Below are 27,333 nucleotides of genomic sequence, written 5' to 3'. Positions count from 1 at the left end.
TTTAATGAATGTTCAATGCACCTCAACCTGGAGGGGAAGTAAACAGGCTTAATTAACCAGGGTTATTGCTCTCCTCTCTCTTTGCCGCACAAACACTTGATGAGTCTGCCGTGTTAATTAGAGGGAGTCGGGGATTCAATAAATGATGCGTCAGCCCTCGGCAGGCAAAGAGTTAACTCGGTCAGCCTGTTGTTCTGCGCTCCGTCCAACCGGACTGTGTCGCTAAGGGAAAAGAGGCTGCGCTTCAGGAGGTGTAACACATCCCCAGCTGCAAAACGAGCTCACATCTGGCGCGCCACAAGAGCCCGGTTTTTAGCGCAGCCTGTCTCGGAGTAGTTCCTCTTACCGGGATCAGCGTCCCCGTCTTTTTGTGAGTGGAGAGAGGTGGAAAGTTAACATGGATTAGAGCTGGAGGTCGGATTTGGTCTAAAACGGAGAGATTTGTTTTGGATAGGGCGCGTTTGGTGTGCGTAAAAAGCCAACTGCGTGTAAATAAACCAAAAATAATCACCTGCTGAGTACGGGGTGGGGGGAAACATCAGCTGAAAACATCTTAGCCGTAGAGAGGTCTCCTACAGGTGGTTTCCTTCACTTTTATCCGCTCGTTTCTGTTTTCTGGCAGCAGAAAGTCATGGGTCACTGACTCTGACATGAGGACGCACCTTCCTTCTCCCAGCCTTCTGATCAGACCAGCGGCCAGCAGCGGGGAGCAGCGGGGAGCAACAAGCTTCTAAATGATCAGCTCTGTGTGCGTTTCGACTTACCGAGGGCGCAAGTCAGGAAACAAACCTCCGTCTAAATCATGTCTGAAGGAGGAGATGGCCAGAGGGGAGGACTCGGAAAAAATCATCATCAACGTCGGCGGCACCCGGCATGAGACCTACAAGAGCACCCTGCGGACCCTGCCGGGGACGCGCCTGGCCTGGCTGGCCGAACCGGACTCCCAGGGCTGCTGCTCAGAATCGGACGCCGAGCTCCCGAGCGTCTCGGAGTTCTTCTTTGACCGACACCCGGGCATCTTTGCCTATGTGCTCAACTACTACCGGACCGGGAAGCTGCACTGTCCGGCGGACGTGTGCGGCCCGCTGTTCGAGGAGGAGCTGGCCTTCTGGGGGATAGATGACACCGACGTGGAACCGTGCTGCTGGATGACCTACCGGCAGCACCGGGACGCGGAAGAGGCTCTGGAGATATTCGAGCCGCCCAACCCGGAGGACACAGACGACGACAGAGACACGCCGCGACGGTTCGGCATTGAGGACCGCAGCGACAGGTCCAGGGGGTGCTGGGAAGTTTGGCGACCCAAAGTGTGGGCCTTGTTTGACGACCCGTACACCTCCAGAGCAGCCAGGGTGAGTTCAGCTGGTGGGTTCTCTTTGGATGCACCTTATTTCCAGATTGAGAGCATCTTTTGAAGATGTTTTTTTTTTTTCTTGGTCAGTATCAACAAGTGTCCCCAAAAGTTTCAGCCAGTCAGGCAGCAGAATTACTGTGCGTTTATAGATTCATAGTCTTACAAATATGAACGCATTAATTATAAAAGTGATAAATTAAAGTAACCAGTCAGTGAAGTCCATGACACTGGTATAATTTATTAAATCTGAACAAATAAAAAGAGACACAACAATCAATGAATCAGCATAATCTTTTGCTTTATCCACTATGACAGGAGAAATACTGAAAAAGCTGATCTTTCCCCTCACTATTCATTGATGGCTTAATATTTTTCATTAAGATCTGAAAGATGCTAAGGACATATATACTTCTCAAAAAAATAAAGGGAACATTTCACTTTAATTTTGTGTGTGGCTCCAAATCCAGGCCTCCATTGGTTAATAAATTTGATTTCCATTGATGATTTTTGTGTGATTTTGTTGTCAGCACATTCGGCTTTGTACAGAACAAAGTATTCAATGAGAATATATCATTCATTCAGATCTAGGATGTGTTATTTAGTGTTCCCTTTATTTTTTTGAGCAGTGTATATTAATACATAAGTGGGATACGATTGACTCCAGATACTATTAGCGGTTCAATATTCACAGATTTTCCTTTTTGTGGATTTTTTTATTTAGAAAATAGCCAAAATTTTTTTTATAAAAAATCGACTTATAATACATGTTGCTATTTGACATGCTATTGGTGGACGTTTTCAGCCAATCCAGGAACAGAATTTATTTTCCATGTGGTGATTGGCTACAGCTCTAAAAGCGGAAGTAAGTCTATGGTAACGCTAATTCGGTTTCCACTGTGTGTATTTATGCATATTTTGTGTTTAAACTATTAAAATGGACATGAGACATTTTTAGAAGCGTTCTCAATATTAAGGAGTTTCGCTATATTGTCCGGATATTGTGGTCACTAACACCTGCAAAGGCGTCCACTGTATGTAATCTTGTTTCCTTCATTTTCTGCTAAATTCAAAGCAGCTTTCTCTATCAAAGCACCCAGAGCACATTTCATATTCTTGCATGCTGCATGAATGAAAATACTCACAACCAGTTAAAACTGGAATCAGCCTTGCTATGCAATCGGTGTTGGTCAGGAAAAAAATGATCAGTGCATTTCCATACATTGTCACTGTACTGAATTTTAACACTTTGTGATAATTCCACATTTAATTTAATATCCCACTGCTATTTTTCATTCGGCCTTGACTTTTCCCCTCTGGATAGATGAATGGTAAATTCCTTGGAGATTTAATGAAATGTTCTAAAAGCTACTAATAATAAAACATTAGGGTAGAAAGCTACTTGCAAAGACACAATAACTTTTTAGCTAGCTCTTTTTTTTCTGTTTCCATCACCAGAATTACACTGTTGTTTTTCAACACTTAAAAAAACTTCATCTTAATTTAAAACCATATTAGTCATTATCCCAATCCAGTTGATATTAGGGCGTGTTATGATACATCAAACCCACAAGATGAAAAACGTGATTTTTTGTTCATGAGAACAAGGTGAAAAGAGGTTTTAGCATTATTTTACGATAAGCTCAGAATCTTTATCATTTTTTTCACTCATAGAGTGAAGCTTCTTCAAGCAAAATGCTGTGTTGTAAAGAATAGGAGCAGAATAATACAGTTCTGGTTTGAGAGTACATTATTGTGTTTTTTTTTTGTCTAATGTTGTGGTAGTTCTGATACAAAAAACTCATAAAAGTTATTTTGTTTTATGTTTACACAAATATAATACATTTTTCATTAAACTCAAACTGTGCCATAAAGAATCTTTGTTCAGTACAGAAGCATCAAGATCAGACTGGATAAGTGTAACTATTTTGAACTTTGAAACAGCTGATCATTTGCTCTCTAGACTCAAGATAAAGTGTGACTTATAAAAGATTCTTGTAGATTAAAGGTTTTTAGGAAAGTGGCCTTTGAAAATTTGTACAAGCTCTGAATGCGTGTCAGAGAACACACACGTGTACTCATTTTTATCACTCATAAGCCAATAATGTTCGATTGAGTAAACACTTCACATTCAATGCTGATCAGAGATAAAGAACATTTATAATTACACAATTGTGACAAACATATCTAGCTGCTATCTGCCTGCTTTCATTGTGTGTGGAAACAGTCGTCGTTTAACTTTCTCACAGTTTGCTATAATCACAGCCTTTGTTATATTTTATTTGGGTTTTATGAGATTCATAAAAGCAAAGTAGCACATAACTTTTAAGAGGAAGCATGCTGATGCATGGTTTCCAAATTTCCTTGCGAATTAAATCTTAAAAGTGTGGTGCGTAAGGCTTAGATGGCTGATCTTTTTTTTTACTGCAAGTCTTTAGTTTTTGTCTGTACCAGCTTGGAATATCTAGAGAATAAAATCTGGGCCTATTCGAGTTCTATCGGATTGTTTTTTATTACCGTTTATCTTTGTAATACCGGAAGATGCTTAAATACAATAAAAAGTTATTTATTATACATTAATTCCAGTAAGTGCAATGAAATGATTTGCTTACAGGTAACACGTGTTCAATATGTGAGTAAAATAAAGCCGACTGTGCTTAACTCTCGATATCTGCTGTCTATGATTGTTATGTGCGCTGAAGTGGATTTCTGATTGATACATTTAAAACTATCGAGTCACTTGTCTTGCCTTTACACACGAACAAACTTTAATGACAACCTATTTTCTATACAAAGTCCTTAATATTGTGGCGGTCCAACCATTGCAGCCATAGCAGCTTCAGCTCACGTCAGGAGGTCATTTACAAGGTGTTTATAGGAATTTCTGAACATGCTTCCAGAATTGCATTTGTGAGATCAGACAATGATGTTGGGCAAAAAGACGTGGCTCACATTTACTTCTCCAATTTATCCCAAAGGTGTTTTATCAGTTGTAAGTCCAGTCAACTTTTTTTCCACACCAAACTTCATTAGTGCACAGTCATCTTGGAACATCAAGGACCCAGCCCCAAAGGTACTTGGATGCTAAAGGTTTGTTCTACTGTAACCAAAAACACCGGTCCTGAAAAACTACCCCACGCCACAATCCTCTCTGCTCCAAACTTTACTTTTGACGCAAAGCAGTCAGACCAAGTGCTGTTTTCCTGGCAGTGGACTTCTTTGGAATCCCAGACAAAGCATGATTCATCAACCCAGAGAGCACGACTCCACTGCTCTAGAGTCCAGCTTTGTAACACTTCATCTGGCTCTTTGCAGCTTTCTGGCAACTGAAACGACGGGTTTAGACATTTTCAACTGAAATTTTACAGTAGACTTATTGCTCCGGTGGAACCCGTCATGATTGGCTCCCTGCAATTCACCAAGCTGCGAAAAGCAAACCCTTTTTGTACACAAAACATTTGCAGAAGCAGTTTACGTTCCTCTGATCTGGATTTGATGCACCTCTGTCTATAGAAGTGATTGAAAGGCCTGAATTTAACGATTTGGAGAGGTGAGCAAACTCCTTCGGCAATGCGTGCGCTGTGCTGCACGTCCAGCAGCAGTTTTATAGATCTCACGCGGCAGAGCTGTAAGCAAGCAGTCAAGGGGATGCTGAACAGATAGCCAGCTAACAAAGAGCGCGCTCACATCATTGTCTGTGATAATGCATGAAATTTCAAAGAAGAAAAGAAGGATAGTGTAAACATTGGCTTCTTTCTCAGCAATGCTTCTTTCACAGTGCAGTGAGGAAAATAATTGCCTCTTCGTGCACCTTGAACTCCTGCAGAGCTGCCGAGGTGTCTGTTATGCAAAGCACTCATTTCATTAAGTTCGCTCCACTTTGGATGTGCAAGACTGTGATGTTAAATGTGTGGGAATCAGACTAAGTCTAGGTTTCTTCATCTGAAAGGAAAAACAGATATATATGACCCAAACGTAGACAAATAAATAGAAACACACTGAATGCACACCCAAAATGAAACAGCAGAGATGATCACTCGGTGTTGTCCACTTTACAAAGTGGTGGAAGCCAGACGTTTCTGGTAGTAAACAAACATCCCTCTGTGAAAAATAAATACAACTGACATATCAAGGCAATTACATACCCTCTTCTCAGACTTAAATAAAACAGACAGTGCTTTGTGACAGATCGAACATGAACTCGTTGAGCTTAGCTTGCTTTCGTTCTTTGCACCGCTGAAGATGCGGCACTCCAGCTGTAGGCTATTGAAATGCTGCTATATGCCTAATGGCTCAATAACAAAAGCTGCAGAGTGTTCATTGAAGTAACCATGAAAGCAAGTATCAAGTGTCATCAGCAGGAGTTGTCAGGCCAGAAAAGAAAATGCGCTTAGCCGAGAAAGGTTTGTTCTTTCTGCAACATCTGTTTGTGTGCGTAGCTAAGTGGTCTGTTCAGAAACTCTCCGTTTCGCACAAGTATAATGTAATGTGCAGTCCAGTTAAGCTGCAACTGTTTATTTAACGGTTCAGTCAGGGGATGTCTGAAGCATCTGCGTTGCTTCACAGGACCTTCACTGCACCTGCCAGTTCATCACGTCTGTCCGTTTGTTTGTGGATGAATCCATTTGGGAAGTTCTGCAGAAAAAAATAATAAAAAAAATAAATAAAATAAAACAACTGTGTAGATTTGAATCCATAGTGCAAGCAGTTTCATATTGACCCAGTCATAATGCTCTGTCCACTTCCTCTCTGAGCAGAACATGTATGTGTGTTTACTCAGAGTGTGCATTATGAGAGCGTGCTCTCTTAGAGGATGAAGGGACTCGCGTTACTTTTATGACCTTTTTATTTCAGAGAGCTTCTGAGCTAAGTTCAGGTAATGTGATTTCTAAAAGCTCATCTGTGCGTCGTTACAGCCACATCCTCGCAAAGACCAAAATCTGCTAAGGTCATCTGAATTTCCTGTGTCATGACCACTTTATTCATGTGAGTTATTATTATTATTTTTTTAAATACTCCAGTTAGAAGTTCTGCATTTGAAACCAGCTGCATTTAAATGGCTGACCAGTTTAAACGTGGAAGAATATTTGCAGAGTCTTGAACTTGTTCCACATTATTTCAGATTGCGATCACAAACTCCAGCGTATTTTGGGGGATTTTATGTGACCAATCAACACAAAGTAGAAATTCAACAGAGAGCATCTTTGAGTCTTACCAAATACCTTTGGTTAGATTTTGTTCTCACACACGAATATATGCTGATCTAAACGATTCCTCTTTTTCTCCAGCTGTCATTCAGTTTTCGGTTCGCTCCATTTTGCAGTTCGGTCATATTATTACATTTTAGTTGCAATTTACAAGAGGAATTTCTTCTACATGTTTTTTTTTTGTGTCCATGTAGTGACAAACAAAAACAGGACTTCTTGTTTTGTATTCTGCACAACTAATAATTGTCCTAGAAACAGACTCCCTCACCTGAGCTGATGCATCCGGCCATAAGTCAAAGGTCACTAGGAATAAATAATACAGGATAAACGTCTGTTTCAACAGCAGAGAAAATGTCTGTCAAAAGTCAAGTAAAGTTGATTTTGTATTGCACATTCTAAATGCTTTACACCATAAAAACATAACATAGTAACCAATTATGAAACAAGCGATAAATATTACATCTTGTCAGATGCCAGCATCAAAACCAGTGCATTTCTATGTTCCAGTGATCATGTGAAAGGAGTAGTTTGCCTTTTTTATGACGTCGGATTGTGTGGGAAAATCTGCGTTTATGTAATTCAAATTATCACATAAATTAATATGTAAGACACAGGAGTACTGGATGCTGATTATTAAACAGCCTGCAAGAAATATCACTGCAAGTTGGGCCCTGTTTTATAGGATAAGATGCTAAATCTCTGGAAGTCAGAGAGTTGCTTCCAGGAAAAAGGGTTTTTGGACAGTCGACTTCACAGATCGTCACACATGTTGTCTTTGGACCGGTGCTCAGTCTCTGGGAAGTCATAAAAGGAAAAACAGGAATCTTTCCAACCTCGGACTGCTTCCCGGTTAGTAAGAGTGAAAGATGCTCCAAAAGGTTTAAAAACAACATAAAGTGCTGTTCTGGAGATTAAAAAAAAAAAAAACCCAGGTTTGATCCATCCATGCTTAAATTAAAGTGAAATTCTGAGTATGAAATCCATTAGTGGCTTCTCAGACAGTCGAGAACCACGACGGTGCTTTGTAGAGCATAATAACTATAAATAGAAACCAACATCTCTGATGGTGGGATGGATCTGGGCTCAGTTTCTTTGTGTCTCCTCACTCTGTGAACTAATAGACAAAGGTTAGACAAAGGTTTGTCTGTCTCTTCTATCGGAAACCAAACTAAAAACCTAGTGAGGGATCGTCTGACTGATTTGCTGCTCTTAGCTGTACGTATGGAGGTGGCTTTGCTTCAGTGTCCAATTTTTTATTTTTATTTTTTAAGTTAATGTCCAGGAATTGGACTGGCAGCTTTACAGCTCCTATGGTGTTTCAGAGAGACGGGAGGAAGGAAATGAGAAAGGCAGATAGACTTAGTTATCTGCCCGTTTCTGACCACAAACTGGATCGCTTAAATGCGTAAAAGTAGGAGTCAAGAAACCACAGCGGCAGTGAGAGGTGCACATGCATTCCTGGGCATTAATGTCATATTAATTTTCAGCCTACAAATATATATATTTTTTTCAATTGTTCTATTCCCTGTACATGGAATTAAAATGCGATAACCATACAAACAAGCAACTTTAATGGCTTTCAAAAAGAGAGGTGCACAAATACAAACCCTCCTAATTAAGCATGCAGGCTCAAATATATAAACTATAAACCCGAATAAGTAATCGTTACGAAAGCTGCACTCAGTATGGGATGGTCTAGATTCTACAAAATCAAAAACCAAACAAATCAAGCTCTGTCTACATAAAGTCGCGTCTAATCAAAGAACTCAAGGTTTCAGTACTAATAAGTTACTAATAAGTTGCTCATGTTAATCAGTAATCAAAACTCAAGTTCATTAGAATAGTTAGATGTAAATTACAATTGATTTATTTTTTTTCTAAATGCAAAAGTAACATTTTAAACATGTAAAGCTGATTAAACATCTCACAATGTTGAAGACTTTAAACATCAATGCAAAAACAATGAGCAGGAGGGTATTTCAGAACAAGAAGTGTAGAAAGTTCAATTTATGCTGACATCCATGTTGCTTTTACAAAATGCAGAGCTTTGTCAAGACAATCTACAACTTTTGCACAAGAATGCAAAAGAAAAAAATAATTCTCCTCCATCCTCAATGGGCTCTTCGTGAATCAAATGAGGCAGTTAGAGAAAAAAATCAAAACAGAATTGAACAGCTGAACGACCAAACAAAATTCACACCGGTAACAACTTGTGAATGAGAGCTCAGAGCCATTAGCACAGCAAATACTCACTTTGAGTAGTTTACAATTCACATTTTGTTTAGTAACAATCCCACCTTTAAAAAAAAAACAATGAAAAGATTAGTAGTAATAGGTTTGCTTATTATGTAAAAGAACATTTGGGTTTACAGTGCACACACCCACTATTATTTGGTTAAAAATCATTCGGAGGGTTGCAGAGAAACTACACATGCTAGCATCTCGTCACCTGCCAATTGGACCAGTACACTGCACAAAGCAGGTAGGTAAAGTTTTCTCCTGCCCCACAGGATATCAAATGATCAAGGCTTTCGTTTCATTACAAACAGATTGGTGCAATTTGTTGATTTTAGCTAATCTCCCTTTCGCATTAACAGCTGCTTCAGTGTTCTGTAGCTAATCTTTTAAAATGCACCAGAAAGCATGCCCTTGTTTACTTCTTTGGCTTATGGCGTTTTAAAATTGACTTTACAGTTACGTTGTTGACCCATAAAACCTTTAATGGTCAAGCTCTTTTACGTTTGTCAAATTCCCAGCAATGCAATGTGGAACTCTCCAGATTATCTGGTCATTGTTTTCTCTTACTGAGAGCCTCTCAGTTCATATCATTTGTTTTTAAGTAATATTATGGATCATTTGTCAGAACTGTACTACTTTTGTGATTACCTCTTTTTTTTCTTTTTTTTACTGTGATTTGTGCAGTTTTATTTTGCAGCTAAATTTTGTGCAGCTTTTTGTCCTTGTTTTGATGAAATTGTTGCCTGTGGTTTGGGAACTGAGTTTATCCCTAACAAATGAATAAATGGCATCTTAAAAAAAAAAAGTCAGTATTGTTTAAGAACTTTACCTACAGAGTTAGTGACCCAATGCATTCAACCATCTACATGCTTCTTCAGAACAGATCCAAGTGTCTTTGTTTCCTTACGTCTAAAACTTTTTTTTACCAATAAACTGAATGTACTGAATTTGCACCTTGTGATGGAATTTGTTGTGAAATGGCTCTATATAAATGAGAGCCACTGGGAATAACTTAACTAAATTAAGTTATTCCCAGTGTTGTTTAATTGTTAACCTTTTTTTTTTTTTTTTGAATGCTAGGATTTGATTTTCCATGACCTCAACGCATCAGAGTCTTTTTAAAGACTTTCTCCTAGCAGCTTTTTCACAGTTACCTCTTGACTGCCGTTATTGCCTCTCCGCTGGTTGAGAGAAATATATAAAATGTCCTTTTTCACTGAAGCAGTAACGTTTTTAAATGAAAGTCAATAACATGGAGCTCCAGCTGGCCTAAAGCGCCAGTTTTACTGTTTATATTTTTATTTTCTATATTGCCACAACGGCTGTTGCTGCAAAATTTTGTGGATGTAATTCGTCTGATTTTGCTGTGTGTGATTCCTCTTTGCTTGAGCAAAGCTTCAATTTCCCTACGGGGACAAACTAAAGATTGAAAAGTTAATTTATAGGTCACTTTTAGCAAACAATTTATAATAATACCAAATAGTTATGCTCTGCAAAGAGAGAGAGCAAAGTTCATGCCTCCATCAACGAATGTCCTGGTTCTGAATCGGCAAAGCAGCTCTGGCCGTGTTTGACTGAAATGTTAATTTTCCAAAATGTTGCGCTAGCTTTATGCCAGAAGTAGCAGGATGAAAACATTAAGCTCTCACATTTCCCCCAGAGTTTGCAGAATATTTTCCTTAAAGGTTCTCTGAGTTTGAGCAGGTGTGATATGAGGGTTTTTGTAATGACCTCGTTTCACATCTGATCTCGGGTTCCTTAGGTTGGGGCAGAAAGTGTTTCTCTGTGAGACCCTTCAGCCTACTTCGTGTTGTCAGGCGGGTTCTACACAAATCATTTCTCGATTTTTACAGATAAAGCTTTTATCTGTCTTAGTTGTGACTCTTGAAGTGGAACCAAAGAAAAAATCTGATTTGCAAAAATTTATTTATTATTTCACAAGAGAAGCTACTTAACATTTTTTTTATAATAATTTGGAGTCAAAACCGATAACTTAGTCCTAATTAACAGCACAGACATAAAAAAAAAAAAAACTTTGGGACATCATTGGTGGTTAATATCCCATATTCACACTGCGAAAAGGATCTCACCTTATTATATGGATTGATTAAAAACTAAAACACATCTTTGACTGCATACTTGAGTAATCCTCTTAAAAAAAAAACATTTTCTTATTGAAGCTGCTCCTGATCCTCTGATTGGTCAGAGAGGTTTCGCTCTCGAAGTTTCCACGTTAGACACAGACAGTGTGCAGTGCTGCTTGTGTGAACGACCCTCACGATCCACTTGTGTCTCCCCTCTGTGGAGGAGGCTCCTCACCCTCTCACCTGCCGGCTGAGCGCCGCTCTGCTGCTTCTGCTGGTCATACATGAAGGTCTAATAAAGTGCAAAATGACATATAGCCCCCCGCAAGAACCCCGACTCAGACCCGCCGTAATAATTTCATCCAGCTATACATCATGTGTAATCACCGCCATTTTTCCAGATATTTTTGGCTCTGTGAAATTATGAAATATAAATGTCTGATAATGAAGTGCCCAGCAGAGATGTGGCTGTCAGGCTGAGTGGTGGAGATTAATGCTTTGTCCTCAGGTGAACAAGACTTGCAGACACGAATTAGTGTGACATGCGTTCCAGCAACATCAGAGCCGGCTGCTCTTATTATCTCAGTGGAGAGCTCAGTGGGTTTGTTACTGGTCCCCTTGCGCATAGCATGTCCGTACTGGTGGCAGCTCAGCGTGATGCTCGGCAGCTTGCTGTGATGACTGTGAGGGGACCCCTCAGCTGCTGCCGATCACAACCTGCTGCTTGTTGTTTTTCAGCTTTTTGTCCTTCCTGCTGCTTGATATTTGTCCTGCTTTTGTTCCTTCGGCTCTAATTTGTCCGGCTAGGATTGAGCCGCTTCTCCCCCTTCTGCCCCCGTTGGGGAGCTCGGCTGTAATCTGCACACTGAAACCTGATAACATTATGCTTTGACAATTACTTAAATGACTGAGCAATAAAATGCTAGGAGCAGTGAGATGTTGGCCAGAGGTTTGTGGGCTTTTTGGAACAATGGATTTAGCAATAAACTCACAAATGTTTGCAGTTAGAAAGAATGTGCAACATTCCTTCTAACTGCAGTCCAGTTTGAGAAATAACCTCAAACTGGACATCATAGATTCTGTCTGACGTATTTTGATTTGCAGTCTACGGGCTTTTTCTCAACTGTTCAAGATATTCCTGCTGACCCAATGAAGGTTTATTGTTGGAAATGGAAATGTCAACCACTCTGTTCCTGGTCCTAAGCGTCCGAGAACATGGACGGCGTTCCATGAAAACCGGAGGTTATTATTTTTCCTCTTTTTAAGTCAATTAATTTCACAAGAAGAAAAGAGAAAGGAAACATTTTCAGGAAATAGAGGAAATCATTCAATTGTTAAAAGCTTCCCAGGAAGAGGAAATTAATTTTAATGGGCGCCTAATGTCTAATGCATTCTGGGAGTTGTCCATATGTTGCGGTGGATGTAGGTAATGTTTTGGGTTGGGGTTGGGTGCATGGCCTTGGGCTCTATGGGCCTTGGTGGCGGTGCTGCTGTGGAACCACCAATGATGTCCCAAGACTTTTCTCTCTTGGTGGTTAGAGGTGGAGCTGGTTCACTGGGAGGGGATTTTCTTCTCCATCCCCTCTTCCTCCACCTGCTCCATCACACCACACCCAGGGCCTTGGGGTGCATCACTGGGGGTACAGGAAGGGTTTTCTATCTCCAAGATGTCATGTCGGCATGGGTCCCAATTTTATTGTAAACCGTAAACTGCCTGTATTTTTTAAAGTCTAGATGACCCCAAAGCGCTTTACACTGCATTCAGTCATTCAGCCATTTCTGCACCCATTCACTGGCTGGTGGTGGCAGGCTGCTGGATAGTAGCCAGAGCTACCCTGGGGCAGTCTAAGAGAGGTGAAGCTGCCATGCAGCTGACCACCGCCAGCAGGCAAGGCGGGTGACCAAGGACACAAAGACAGAGACAGACAGAGCAGAGATCAAATGGTCAACCCACCAATTGCAGGACAAAACTTCTACAACCATCATCTATTCAACAACTCAGACTCTCTCACTTGCATTCTCATGACTAAGACGTATAAGGCCATGGAGCTGGACACAATTAATGACATCCAGACGAGGGTCTGTCCAATCAGCTTCGCCTCTGGTGCATGCAGCGCCACCCTGGAATGAAAGGGACCATCTCCTGGGTCCAGGACCTGGTTGCCCCTTTTGGGTGTTGTTACCTGGACCTGGGAGTGTAGAGAGTGTATGGGGAGTGTGAGTGTCCTTATAGCATTTATTCTTGTGTCACTCTGATAACGGGGGTGCCTCCTTAAATCTCCCCTCTCCCTATCTGGGCACCCCTATGGAAATGTTCTGGGGGTGCCACTGGATCCGTTGTGTACTACATTGGTAACTGTGGCCATTTTGCAGCAGCCTGCTAAATTAGTCAAGTTTAAGGAAATAGTTTGAGTCCTGATCCCTTCCTTTTCCAATATGACTTGACACAAGTGCACAAAGCAGGGTCCACATGGAGGAGCGAGTTTGGTGGGAAAGAACTTGCACAGAGTATCGATTTCAATAAGCCCGCCCCCTTTTTGAAAGAAATATAATGAAAACTGAAAGATAAATGTCCTGCTGGAAGGCTATTTAAAAGTTCCCATAATCAGACTCCTAAACGTTGTGGAAACTCTCCCGAGAAGAGTTGCAGCTGTTGTCGCTTGAGAGGATGGAAGAACTCCTTATTGAACCATATGGATCAGGAATTAGATGTTTCTCAACTTTGTATGTTTGCAATGGCCTCTAACCCATTTCCAAATCCCTTAACTGCACAGAAATCAGCAGCTTTATGCCACAACTGGTTCCCTCTAAGAAGATTTCCTTTTTTGCTTTTACACAGTTCAAGTTGGAGACACTAGATGACGTCTTTAGAGTTTCTAATGCTCAGTTTCTCTTTGTGTTAAGCATTAACGGAGCCACACACAGCGGTTTCTTGGCAAACACTCACATTTACACAGAAATAACGAACAAGAGAAATAACTACTTCCCTTTGGTCTACTACGTGAGCGTTACTCTCGCAGCTCCCTGCAGACACACGCTCAATAGGTGTGAGGTCACGTAATTGTTACACTGTTTGTTTACGTCTCAACTGTTCTCATGTCTGTCAGAGCATTGATCACCGTCCCTGCAGAGACGCCTCTGGGTGCAGATTGCCTGCTCTGTTGAGTTCAAACATAAACCATTTGGCGTTTCAGTAAACCCCAGGCTGCTGGGATCTCATCACATGCCTTCAGGACTGCGGCAGCTGGTGGGTTTATCTAGTCTCAGCTGTTTTGTTGGTGTAACATCAGTAAATGTTGGAGTTCTCCCCGTGCGGCATCTGTTAGTCAAAGCTATGCAGAAGCCCACGGACTCACTGAGGAAAGAAGTTTTCTCTTTAGTGTTAAAAAGGACCTGCTGTTTGGCGATTTTAAATTGCATTTTTGTTTATCTCGTGTTGGGTTTCACTGTGTTTTAAACGTGAGAGCATCAAGAATGTTTATCCGCTCTGCGACTCATTCTAAAGCCAGGTGCAAGAAAAGCAGAAGTGTTCAACGTATGTGGATCTAATGTTTAGCCTAAAACTATAGGTACCTGTGTCAGACATGATTTAAGCAAGATGTTTTTGTATTTTATTGGAGGTAATATTAATATTTTTGAATGACTCAGCCAAACTTGAATCTGATACAGAGTCTGTGGAGGGAGGCAAAGATCACAAGACTGTTAGAAGGCTTTTCAAACTCAAAGACCTGGATAAATCATACAAATGCTAACAGAAACATGTGGAAAGCTGCTCAGCAAACATAAGCATCGTCCACTGATGACTTGGAATGGTTTAGAGAAATTTTAACAAGCCATTTAAAAACAAAGAATAATTAAACACGCTGACTTTTCTGGAAATTAGTACTCTTTTTGAGAGACGCTGTCTCATTTCCTCTCAGAAACAAACTTCTTGCTTGAATGAAAATCATTTTAAGCCTAAATCAGCCAGGGATGTGGATTATTTGGGGGTTCACTCTGGTGCATTTGGATTTGTTTTCATTTTAAGTCTCATTATTTATGCTGTTTGGACTAAATTAAAAAAGTAAGGAATTAAAAGTGCATTAAGTCTTCGACCTGGTGACATTATTTTCAAAATAGCATTCGGGATTGCCATCAACGACTCCTTTTCACTGATTGCTCTGCTTTATGTCAGTGAGTGTATGCCTCTCACTGGATTTACTAAACAGCTTTCAAAAAAGCTTCACTTTTACTGAGCAGAGCAGAGCAGTAGGCGATGTTGGGGTAACGACGGTACAATAACCACTCAGTGCAATGAGTCACAGGAAGAGTGAACAAAAAGAGCAACTCATGTTGATGTAATCAGTCTGTTATTGTTTGGATTTGCAGCCCCATAATTGCTTGTTTTGGATTTTTTTTCTGTGACAGATCGAGCGTGGATGTAACTTTACAGGTTTATAATTGTTATCAATTGTTATTTATTCAGCAACCACTAATTAGTTCACGCGCTGAGATGCATTTTATGAACCTTCATGGACTCAGATGCTTTTAGACCAACGTCTTCTTGACAAGCATCGCGCGGCCTCTGGTTTTATTGCCTCTCTGCTTCAACAGATTGCTCCAACAGCGTGTGATTGAGGGCTGTGCGATGTCAGGAAGTATTGGTTGTTGAGGATGGATGAATGGATGTGAGGAGGTGGAAGTAAGAGGGTTTAATGATGAGCCTATAGTGAAGGCGGGGGAGGATGGTCAGTGTGAGGCTGGGCGTCTCCGGTGCTGATGTGTCACCAGCTCTCATCAGTTCAATAAGTGGTAGAGAGATGATGGAGAGCAGATTAATGGGATGCTAGCAATGAGATGAGGGAGGAAGGTAAATGGGTGAAAGAAAGGAAGTGGAGGGTGGCTGAAAAACTGGGATTTTAGGAAGATATGTATGTGAATGCAGTGATATGAGAAAGCATTTGGCTCTGTAAAGTTTTCCTCTGCTGTTATGTTTTGTCACACCGAAATATAAGGATATTGTTTATCTCCAAATTTATGTTTGCTATGTTTGTTTTGGTAAGTCAGAAACAGTTTCAAGATAAGATTTTATTTAGATTACACTGTTCATACACAAGGCAATATAAAGCACTTTATATGACACCAGAAAGGACAAAAAGGAGTATTTTACAGAAAATTGACAGATAGATGGATCTAATGTGACACTTTATAGTTAAGTCTGGGTGACTGGATAATTTCTTGTCTTAGTAAAAATAATTTCTTTTACATAAGGCTGATTTTCCCACTCCCTTTACCAAATGACTGTAGTAACATTAAAAGGTTTGATTTTTCAAAAGATTTTCAGTGTGAGATCATGCAGCTAAAGCAAATGATAAACTGATTTTTATACATCTTTACCGCGGGTGTTAATCAGCATCACAGATGTCGCACATAGTAAAATTAGAGTTCTAATTTATGCTCCATTTAAGCAAACTCAATGTGCCAAATGACAGCAGTAATTCGCCTCAGTGCACAATGTGTTTATGTTCGTCCTGTCAGGATGTCTCCTGTGAGTTTCTCCCTGGACAGAGCTGAGGCTTCCCCTGTTCTTCATGTGGCAAAGTCATCATCTTCCCAAAGGGCTGTGTGAGCGTTGTCATGGCCGACCCCTGCGCTACAACAGCACAATGCTGATAATGTTTTCATCACGAGTTAATAAATCCCTATTACTCAGACTGGTTCTTATTATGTTTATTTGCCTGTAACTAGCCTTTCATGCTTTATGTGTTTTTCTAATCTCAGACCCAAAAGAAGACCCAGTTGAATAAATAAAAAAGAAAAAAGATGGTTCCCGAAGGTTTCCGACTGCGCTCGTGTTACAGGAGCATTATTCATCCAGCTGTAAAGTCAGAAACGATTGAGAGTCAGCTTACTATTAGCGCAGGCTGCAGTTAGCACACAGTATGTATGAGTAAGCGCCCAGCGTTTATGCAAACAGCACAGGTATTGTTGTGGAACAGGTGAGCTCCCTCCATACAGTCAGTGTAATCTATCACATATATTGAATGTTTACATCTAAGAGCATTTAGAGGGCTAATAATGACATACAGATTTAACAAAAGAGCAAACAAAGTCCCTCGACGTCTGTTAGATACTTTTCCTGGACATGTTGCTCAGTGTGAATGGTTGATTTTATAAACTAAATGACAAATAAAATAAAATCTTTACATTTATTCAAAATACCTGGCCTCCAATGGAGGCCAGCGCTGGCACTGCCAGAGCGACTCCTGCTGTTACTGATGGGCTTTACTCCTGAAATTACACCGTAAAAATAAATGTCTCTAATTTATGGTATAATATAGCGGCAGAATTGCCAGAATTTAACCTTATTTATGCAGTAAATATACGGTTATGTTTTACAGTATTTAAACAGTTCAATAATTACAATTTTCCAGAATTTTACTGTACAAATACAGTTTAAATACAGATGCTGGTATTGTACTGTAAATTAGTGACTTTTGTTTTTGTTTTTTTTTACAGTGTGGGATCCCAGCACGATTGGTTTAGTTTTTCTAGGAAATGTAGTCCCATCTGCAGGAATAGCAGTTTTAAATATTGTGATAAAAATAACACAATATTTTTTAAAAAAAAGAAAGAAAATAATATAATAATGTGCCAAAATATTCTGGTTTTCTTCTAAAGTCAGGGCGGTTACACTGCTCATTATTTTCTCTGACATACAAAGCTTTACACGCCAAGGATAAATGACAACAGAATGACAGTGCAACTGTTCTAAACACAATTTTTTAAAAGCATGTCACTTGACTGACATTTCATCGTCCGTTGTCAGTTGTTTCAATATTAAGGAAAAAGGAAAACATGGCATTATGGTAATTAATGTTGATTATCTGTCTCAAACAGGGAGTGGCAATCATCTCTCTGTTCTTCATCCTGGTGTCCATCACTACGTTCTGCTTGGAGACGCATGAGGCCTTCGACGTAAAACAAAACATTACAGAGCTCGTCAGAGAGGGAAACATAACGCGAATGGAGATTAGAAATGAGACCGTCACCAACCCAAAGCTCATCATGGTGGAGGGAATCTGTGTGGTGTGGTTTACCTTTGAGTTCCTGGTCCGAATCATCTGCTGTCCAAGCAAACTGGCCTTCATCAAGAACACACTCAACATCATTGACTTTGTGGCCATCCTGCCTTTCTACCTGGAGATGAGTTTGAGGGGTCTGTCGTCCAAGGCGGCCAGCAACGTGCTCGGTTTCCTCCGCGTGGTGCGCTTCGTGAGGATTCTGCGGATCTTCAAGCTCACGCGTCACTTCGTGGGCCTGCGCGTGCTCGGTCACACGCTGAGGGCCAGCGTCAACGAGTTCCTCCTGCTGGTCATCTTCCTCGCATTGGGAGTGCTCATCTTTGCCACCATGATTTACTACGCCGAGCGCATCGGATTCACCAACAAGAATGAGACTAAGAACCACTTCAAAAACATCCCCATCAGCTTCTGGTGGGCGGTGGTCACTATGACGACGCTGGGCTACGGGGACATGTACCCACAGACGTGGCTGGGTATGATAGTGGGGGCGCTGTGTGCTCTGGCCGGCGTGCTGACCATCGCCATGCCCGTCCCCGTGATCGTCAATAACTTCGGCATGTACTACTCGCTGGCCATGGCGAAGCAGAAGCTGCCGAAGAAGAAGAAGCACACCCAGAACCCGGACGCGCCGACCGACTCGGCCTCGTTTGTGAAATCGGAAACAAACTCACACATAGACAGCACTCAGAGCGACACGTGTCCGCTGGCGGCGGAGGAGAGCAGCAGCAGGAACCGCTCAGGTGAGGCCAACATTTCACACTAAAGGGCCAGTTCAACCAAAATACATTGCAGTCTTTACATGCCGTTTGATTTTTTTTTTTTTTTGGACCACACTGCCTTAAAGAGCTCAGATGTTTTGATCTGCGGTTCTTTTATTAGACTTTAGACTTTATTTTATTTTTTGGATAATATCCTGCAGTAGGTCACTTCACAATATATAGCAAATTTATTGTAATATCACTGTTTACATTGTCACTGTCGCAAATAAATGCCCAGACTATCATTAATGTTTTCTATGTGTATAATATAAGTGGTCACACTTGTTTAATGCAGCAGTAAGAGGTGGAGATTCATTATGAAACCACAACCACGTCAATGCTGAGACAGAAGTCGCCCAGTAGGAATTATTTTTTGATAGACCGTTGTAGTTGAGAGGAAAATAATCAATCTCTTTATTTTTCTGGGCTTTTATATCTAATGTGAACAGTCTGAAGTGTGATGATAGTCTGAGAGGAGCCATTTCCAAAGCCCATCTCCACCGTCTTAGCTCCAGTCTCAAAAAAAGAGTCACATCAGTCTTTCTGCTTCGTAAATCTTCAGTCTTGTGTGTTTATTTACTGAGAAGTTGAAGGTTACTTTAACAGGAAATGGAGGTAGAAAGCGGTGCCCCACTAGGGATTTTCCTGTGGGAACATGTAAAGGATTTTGGTCAGTAACTACCTAATGAAAAAGTGAGTGTTTTAACTTTCTTCCAGGGTTTTATGATACTAATATCCTAAAAAGAAATTCTGGACAGTCCCATTAAAGTACCATGCAGGCTGAAATTGCATCTATTTTGTGCAAGTAAAACATTATTTCAGATCATACAAGGAAGAAACTCTACATACAAACTATCATATTGCCAATAGGGGAGCAATTCTTTTAACTATTTGCTAAACTCAGGTGGTTGTGTCTGATATTGTCACATATTATGAGCACCGAAACTGCAGTGTGTCATATTTCATGCTAAATATTCCTAAATATAGATTGTGTTTTTATAAGTCTATTCATGATGAATACTATGTATCTTCTAATACTACAAAACCACTGTGGTTGGCTTTCAGATTCCAGAGACGTGGCGCTGTTGCAACAGATGCTCTGCGTTTAGTCATATAGACAGAAATCCACCACGATCAAATTACTGCCCATAACATCTCAGTCAAATTGGATTTCATCACAGCAAAAATGCTGCTTTTAATGCAGTATGCCTCAGCCGCGGTCTGGCTCCACGGGGAACCCTCAGTGATGGCTTTGGCTTTCTTGTCGTTGTGTGTTTTCATCTCCACGTCAGACTCCAAACAGAACGGGGACGCGAATGTGGCCCTTTCAGACGAGGAAGGCTGCAGTCTGACCCAGCCGCTGTCGCCCAATGAGAAGTGGTCGCTGCGCTGCTCCAGAGGACGAGGCAAGAACAAGGAGGGCACCTGCTTCATCCTAACGTCTGGAGAGCCCAGCGTCCATGTTGGTAGGTTACATCACCTTTAGTTTCATTTAGTTCGGTTCAAGTAAATCCAATTCAATTACGTTTACTTTAGTTCAGTCTGATCCTGTTCAAATCAAGTTGTTCAGTTAAGATTCAATTCACTCTTTATGAAATGCAGTTCAGTTTAATTAAGTTTATTTTGGTTGAATCCATTATGTCTCTACTGTTGTAGATATAATTTCCATATATGGGAATCAAAGTTTTTTGATTCCCAAGGTGTTGGTATCTGATTGCAAATTGAACTGATAAATAATTAATGAAACAATAGTCATAGTGACATCATTTTTGAAAATAATAATTTATTTTCAAAAATGAATTATAATTTACATTTCAACAAAAAAAAAAAAAAAACGCAATGTGAAAACATATTTAGCAATCAAAGGAAAACCCTTTTTTTTGATTGCAGATGTTAAACTCCGGTCTCAAAATATCTTGATTCGCTTCCTGTCTGTTGTTGCATTGATTTAAAAACTTTATTGCTCACATTTAAAGTTTTAAATGATTTAGCTCTGTCTGATTTATACAATCTTCTCTCAGCAGCCACACACCTTTGAATTCACCGCAGTCAGCCAGGCAGTTTTTCCTCGATGTTCCCAGATTAAAGTTAAAACATAAAGGTGATCTATGTGTCCACAGTGCTCAGCGTAGACTCATTTAAATGTCTTTTCAAAACTTACTCATTTTTCATAACCTTTGACTGCTAAATAGATTTTGGAAATCCTAGCAGAGTTGTTTTTATCACCGTTTTATACCATTTTCTATTTTATGATTGGCAGCTTAGTTATTAAGGACTTTTGTCAACTGTTGTTGTTTTAAATGTGGTTAGTAAATAAATTTGACATCAGCATATTTTGGTAATCTCATCTCACCCATTAAATGTCAGACAGAGTGAAAAAAATATATCTCATAAATATTTGAATTCAACTCTTATCTGCCAAAACCGATGGCGTTTTTTTTGTTGTTTTTTTTTGCCGCCTGCATGTTACAACATGTCACCAGCTTGCAACAAACAGCATTAATCAACACTCAGTGAGCGATGGAGCTTTCAGGAAATACATTCAAGTACAAAGTCCATGTAATGGGCTGTTGAAAAAAAACATGCAAACTCTCCCGGGCCCCCGGCTGTAGTAAGTGCTCCATTTATGAGGCCTGTTTTTGTTTCTCCGAAAGCAAGAAGGCTAATGACCTCTCCGAGTGAAACGCGATTTAGCAAAGTGCAAAAAAAAACAAAAAAACAACTCAGCTATGTGAGGCGTTCTGGGGGTGTTTGGTGATGCCAGAAAAAAACGGTGGGATCTCTGTTTTAAACGTGAGGGGTGTTTCTGCATCCAGAGACTCATCTTTAAACAGCTTCTGGGTCCTTTGTGAATCCCAGTTTCTTTATTCATGTCTATCTGGGAATGAAAGTGAAATAATTACTTCTACTTTTAGGTCGTCTTCCCTCCTTTGTCTGAAACAAGTAAAGTGAGCATCTTCATGCAGCTGCAGCTATCTGTCTGTGGAAAGTTGTCTGACTTTTTTCTTTAAATTGATAAGATCCAGGGATTTCTTGCATGTTTATCCTGTTTCAAGTGACTCTAAGGTTTCTCAAAAGGTTTTGACGAAGCAACTTATCTTCTGATTTCTAGTGATTAGCAAGCCATTAGTGGATTTACTGGGGTGGTTTAGGTCACTGTCATGTTGCAGAGTCAGCTTAACCAGACTCATCAGTTGCTGCAATCCTTTTTCCTGAAGGTCTTTTGACCTCACCACAGTGTTTGCTCTCCTGTCAGTCAAAAATAATAACAAAATAAACTGTCCATATCGTTGTTTTTTAAAATCCTAATACTACACTGTATGGACCTTTTCCCATTAAACACAAGACGTGTTTTGGTCCCCTGTGTCAAATCATGCATGAGAAACATTAGTTTTCGTCAGCACAGACAGATAGATGATGCAATTTCAGCTCCAAAGCTCTTTTATTGATATTCTATTGATCTGAAATGTAAAAAATGACACGGAGCCGCCTGTAGTGACTCCAGGCAGGAGACATGTCCTGTGTCCCAGAGAGGAACGTCTGTGGGTGTGAAATGTGTCAAATCGACGCAAGAACAAAAACAAAACAAAACACCTCATTAGTTGAAGCTGAAGAGATTCTCCTTATTCTGTACTGACATGAGCTGAAAAGCCCTTCAGCTAGAAGAAGCCATTACTCCAAAAACAACACAAAAAGCCAGATTAGAGTTTGAAAAAAGATACTAATTATTGGAGAAATGTTCTGTTGTGTCATGAAACTAAAAATTGAAGTGTTTGGTCATAATGATGCTGTGCCTGACGGTGTTCTTGAGCAATGTGGTCTACAGACCTGACTCGGGTTCTGTCTGGAGGAATGAGACCTATTTACAAATATCCAGTGCTAAAAAATCATATGTAAGCTTCTTAATTTGAAAAACTTAAACATAAATCATTTTTGCAAACCTAACTGAACAAAAACTGAAAGCCTTCGCCTGGGTTAATGCCAAACAACTTACCATCCATCCAACAACTTTCAAGTGTAAATGAGATGAGAGATATATAAAAATAATGGAGGAAAATAATCTGAAAGTGTGAACACCCCCACACCACGCCCTACTAACATTTCAGGTTCTCTTGTGAAAAAGTGAGGTCATTTAGCTGTCATTTAGATGTATTTCTGAAAAAAAAAAGACACAAAAATGACAAAATGCTGATGAAAGACAGAACATCCCAGAACTAATCTATGGTGGAAAGAGGAGCGTGTTAATTGAATCCAGTGTATCTGCTGAGCATCTGTATAGCAGCATCCTGTTCTATTGTAGGATCATCTCACATGCATGTGTCTCTTAGTAGCCAACATTATGTGAAAGAAAAAGATCATTCTATTTTGCTCCAGCTGGAGATGTTTTCATATGGAAGTACTAGGCTAAATTTAGCTTGCTTCCTTTCTTGTTTGATATGACTTGTTGATCATTTTGCTTACAGTTTATTTTAATTGTAGTTAATTGTGGGAGGAGAAAACCTACATCTTGCTGCTGTCCTATTTCATAAATATTTCTCATACATGTGCTGCTGATTAACCACCATTATTAGAAAAACAAAGGGCTTTTGGTTCAAAATTGTTTGGGTAAAATTCAAAATTCAAAGTCTCTTTTTTTCCCCCCAAGCATAAAAAAGCTGCCTCTGTGGCTGAAGCTGTTTTCAGTAGGCTTGTTGTAAATAGATTATGACTCAGTGGCTCTGGTCTTCAGTGCTGTGCCCATGGGGGATTGGGCTGCTTGATACCAGAGAGTTGCTGGCAAAAAGGTGTGGATAATATTTCACCAAAGAGGTATGACTTGCTGCAGAGCAAGAGACGGACGGATGGATGGACGGACGAACGGACGGACAGATGGATGGATGGATGGACGGACGGACGGATGGACGGACGAACGGACGGACGGATGGACGGACGAACGGATGGATGGACGGACAGAGATGCTCTCAGAGTCACTAAATGGAGGCTTACAGCACCAACAAATGGTTGACTTGAATAAAGTCAGCACAGGAAGCTTCTTCAATACTTAATGCTGATTAATGACTTTATACATGTAGAACCAAACACTTTCAAAATGCGTTCATAGGGTAGAGTGCACCATGAGAGCGTGTGAAGATGTGCAAACAGGCAGAGGAAATGTTCCAGATGAACCTGGATATTCCTGAGACTCTTCTGGTTAAATTAGAAGATTGCTTTTTTTGTTTTTCTTTCACTGGTAGTTTTCCAGTGACAGCACAAAGATGCAAAGCAGAGACTTTTGTCCACCTCAGACGTTTTCTGTCTGCGGTCTACCGTTGTATTTTATATAGTTATTAGTTAGTTAATGATAATTTTAGTCATTTTGTAACCTTTCTGAATTTTTACATCTGATCTATTATAAAAACTCGGTTATTCCATGTTGCTTTGTTCCCTCCACACACTTTGCCACCGTCCACGATGCGCAGCTCAGCACTCGCAGCTTATATGCGAAAAGCTAATTATTCAATTGAATTATTTTCATTTCATTGCATTAATTGGATTGGATGGTGGCTGATTATTTTGATGCCAGGACTGAATGAGCCCTCTAAGTGTTTTCTATGGAACATTTTGTTCTGGTCTGTCACAAAACTAGAGATTTTAACGCAATCCAACTAATACCGGGTTGTTCAAGTAGGTGAAGAAATTGCACTGCAAAAACACACAATCAAAGTATTTTTGGTCTAGTTTCTAGTGCAAACATCAAAATACACCTAAAATGACACAAGATGTAGGAGCATATTTTAAGTAAATAATTCCTTATTTTTCATTTTAAATGTACTTGTTACCCTGGTAAATTATTTCTCTTATAACAAGACATTTTTCCCATCTACAAGTGAAATGATATGCCAGTGGAACTAACACTTTGTCATCAGTATTGAGGAATTATTGAGTTAAAACAAGCTCCAATATCTTGCTGAAAAGTTACTTGTGACATGTTTTTTTTCTTATTTCAAGAGTACTAACATGATTGCACTAGAGCAGTCACTCAGTTCATAAAGTGAAACTCAAATTTTATAAATTCCTTTACACATTAAGTCATTTTCTCTTGTGCAGAATCAAATACCTTTTGTTGTTGTTCATCTCTACTTTTGCGTTTCTCCACAGAAGGCTGTAAAGATATTCTCGGTACCAGTGGAAACTACACCCAGCCGGAGGTCACCACTCTGACCTAACGAAGGAGGAGCAAGGGTGAAGTCTGCCGTCCAATCCCTGCTGTCGAAATAAACCGCAGAGCCACATGTTGTACATCAAGATGAATCGTTTTTGTTTCCTCCTGTAACATATCTGATAAAACTTTAGATATATACAGTCATATTTGCGAAGGACTTTGCATGTATTGCATGATCTAACAAGGTACCAGATTCACTCACAATGAACTGGTCAATATAGCTCCTTTCAAGGGCCCTGAAGCCATTTATTTCTGTCAGTTTATGTGCTACAGGCTCATAAAAGACAGTTCCCCCTGAAAAGGAAATGGTTCTATTTCCTTTTTCACAGCTCAAAGTGGTAAAACCCTAAATTTTACTATTCCTGTTGCAAGAATCATTTTTCCTCCAGTAGAGCAGCATTACGCAGTAAAAAACAGAATCTCAGTTAAAGAAAGAGGAAAATAGAAAGCACCAAAGCTATGTAAGCACTTTTGTTGTTCTTCTTTCAGCATGGCAATGCATCTAATTCTAAAATGTAATATTATATAAATAAATTAAGTAAGAGATCAGCTGGCTGCTAACTAACTAACTAATTTAGGTCTTAAACTCCAAGCAAGAAACATAGTAAAAACTTTGATTTTGTTTAAAATAATTTACAGTCCAAACAAAAACTGTCCTCAGAGTGACTGCTGTTTATTAGTTTGTGATATGTAGTAAAAGCTTTTTTTTTTTTTTTTCATTTATATAGGTAGTCACTGGGATTACAACATTTATAGAAATATGAGCACACACACCTATCACAGGGATATTGTGTCTTATTCATTTTGGATTTTTAATTATTTATTTGAACTGTTAAGTTTTCCTGGTGGAGTGATGACACAACATGCAACTTTAGTTATTTCTAAAAACAAGAATTAGAAGCACAACTATACGTTTATTGTGGATTTTCTATCCACCAAGAGTCAAAAATAATATGAGCAGCTCTGATACGTACATGCAGCACATCTAATATTTGGTCTTTTAGCAGATACGTCGACCATTTCTGTATCCATCAACAAGCTTCTGGTTCCTTTCTGGTACAGAATCAGATTTTAACTTTTTTTTACTGGCTTGAGGTTGAAGGTTTTAAAGGAGTCATTTCCGAAGTTTAAACTTTGACACAGTTAAGTTTTCCCAAGATAATATTAGACTTGACAACAATGTTGTTGAAAATTTCAGAGTTATTTTTAAAGGTAGACTCAATACCCGGACACAAAATGAAAATACTAATATTATTCCTTATAAGAATCAAGGCAGGATATCCAGCCAGAAACACTTTATGCCTGTTGATGACTTCAAAAAGTGGAGGCGTTTATCTGAAACTTGGCCCTGATTATTGAACCAAATCATTGGAATTGTATGTTGTCTTATCATTTCACAGTTCAAAATAAATCAATAAAAGCCTAAAATGATACAATGTGCATGCCGGTGATGGGTTTGAACAGAACCGTAGGTGTTATTAAGACACCTTTGAGCATAGATTATCATATTTTCCACTGTTTGCCTTCTGCTGTGTCACTGCCTTCTAATACTGCAGAATGTGCAGATCTGTCTGTCTGGAACAGCCCAGAAGCAATGCTGCTTAAGCAACATGTTGACTTGTAAATGTTTATAAATTAGGACAGTTTGACAGAAGCTGGAGAAAATAAGTCGGCGGAGCAGTATTGTCTGTTTATCATATTAGTTCAGTGCAGTCGATGCATCGTTACTGGTTGACTCTGGACCAAAAATGCAGACTCTATTAGATTAAGTGGTAGATTTTCTGTACGTGCTGGTAAAAATACATACGGTACAACGCCATCGGTTCCGCTCGTGCCTCATGGTGAGTAATGGAGTTTAGATGTCCGTAATGTAATCAGCTTTTGTTTCCCGCTGCCTCCAAGCCCAGAAGCAGCAGGAAAATGATTTCTTTACCCGTGTTTATAATGTATTCCTCATGCTCTACCATAGTGGCCTTATGTTTAATAAAGCAAAAGGGAAATTAATTTATGTCCTTAAACTATTTCTATACTGACGCCGATGTCTGTAACGTATAAGCAGCTGTAAGTATGTAGCACAGTACAAACATGATAGATGTTTAATTACCTGTAAAGTCTGTTTATGCATCATAAAATAGCTGTTAACCAACAACGAGAGATCATTATTTTGAATATTCACCTTTTTACTTTTACTTTCTGTAGTTCCTGTTGTACATATTCAACGTTATCAGACAAGCACACTGCACATCTGTTCAATATTTGGCCTGAACTGATCATAAAGGTAACTGTGGTGAATTTTAGCCCAGTTTAGCTGTCAGGTGTGTGTGTGTGTGTGTGTGCGTGTGTGTGTGGGAGGGAGTGTGTGATGTTATACCTCCAAGGCATGTATTTCTATGCAGAAATTCAAATAAAACCCATTTCCTCCCCCCCGG

At 39.8% G+C, this 27,333-nt stretch overlaps 1 protein-coding gene across 2 annotated transcripts; it reads left to right on the top strand.

Annotated features, from left to right (window-relative positions):
• The first annotated feature begins 74 nt into the window (after window positions 1-74).
• Window positions 75-27,333, top strand: kcnc4 (potassium voltage-gated channel, Shaw-related subfamily, member 4). 2 transcript variants are annotated; one of them, XM_016681144.1, is made up of 4 exons: window positions 75-1,352; window positions 17,760-18,684; window positions 19,995-20,168; window positions 24,844-27,333. In XM_016681144.1, exons 1-4 carry the CDS (start codon window positions 735-737, stop codon window positions 24,906-24,908), a joined length of 1,782 nt encoding a protein of 593 aa, XP_016536630.1. In that variant the 5' UTR covers window positions 75-734; the 3' UTR covers window positions 24,909-27,333. The 2 variants fall into 2 exon arrangements, with proteins under 2 accessions (XP_016536630.1, XP_007570941.1); XM_007570879.2 differs by having other exon boundaries at window positions 80-1,352; window positions 24,841-27,333.

This window comes from Poecilia formosa, unplaced genomic scaffold (genome assembly GCF_000485575.1).
Source record: "Poecilia formosa unplaced genomic scaffold, Poecilia_formosa-5.1.2 Scaffold270, whole genome shotgun sequence".
In the NCBI taxonomy this organism is placed as follows: Eukaryota; Metazoa; Chordata; class Actinopteri; order Cyprinodontiformes; family Poeciliidae; genus Poecilia; species Poecilia formosa.
Note: the sequence above shows the minus strand (reverse complement) of the source record. Positions and strands in the feature narration are given on the sequence as shown.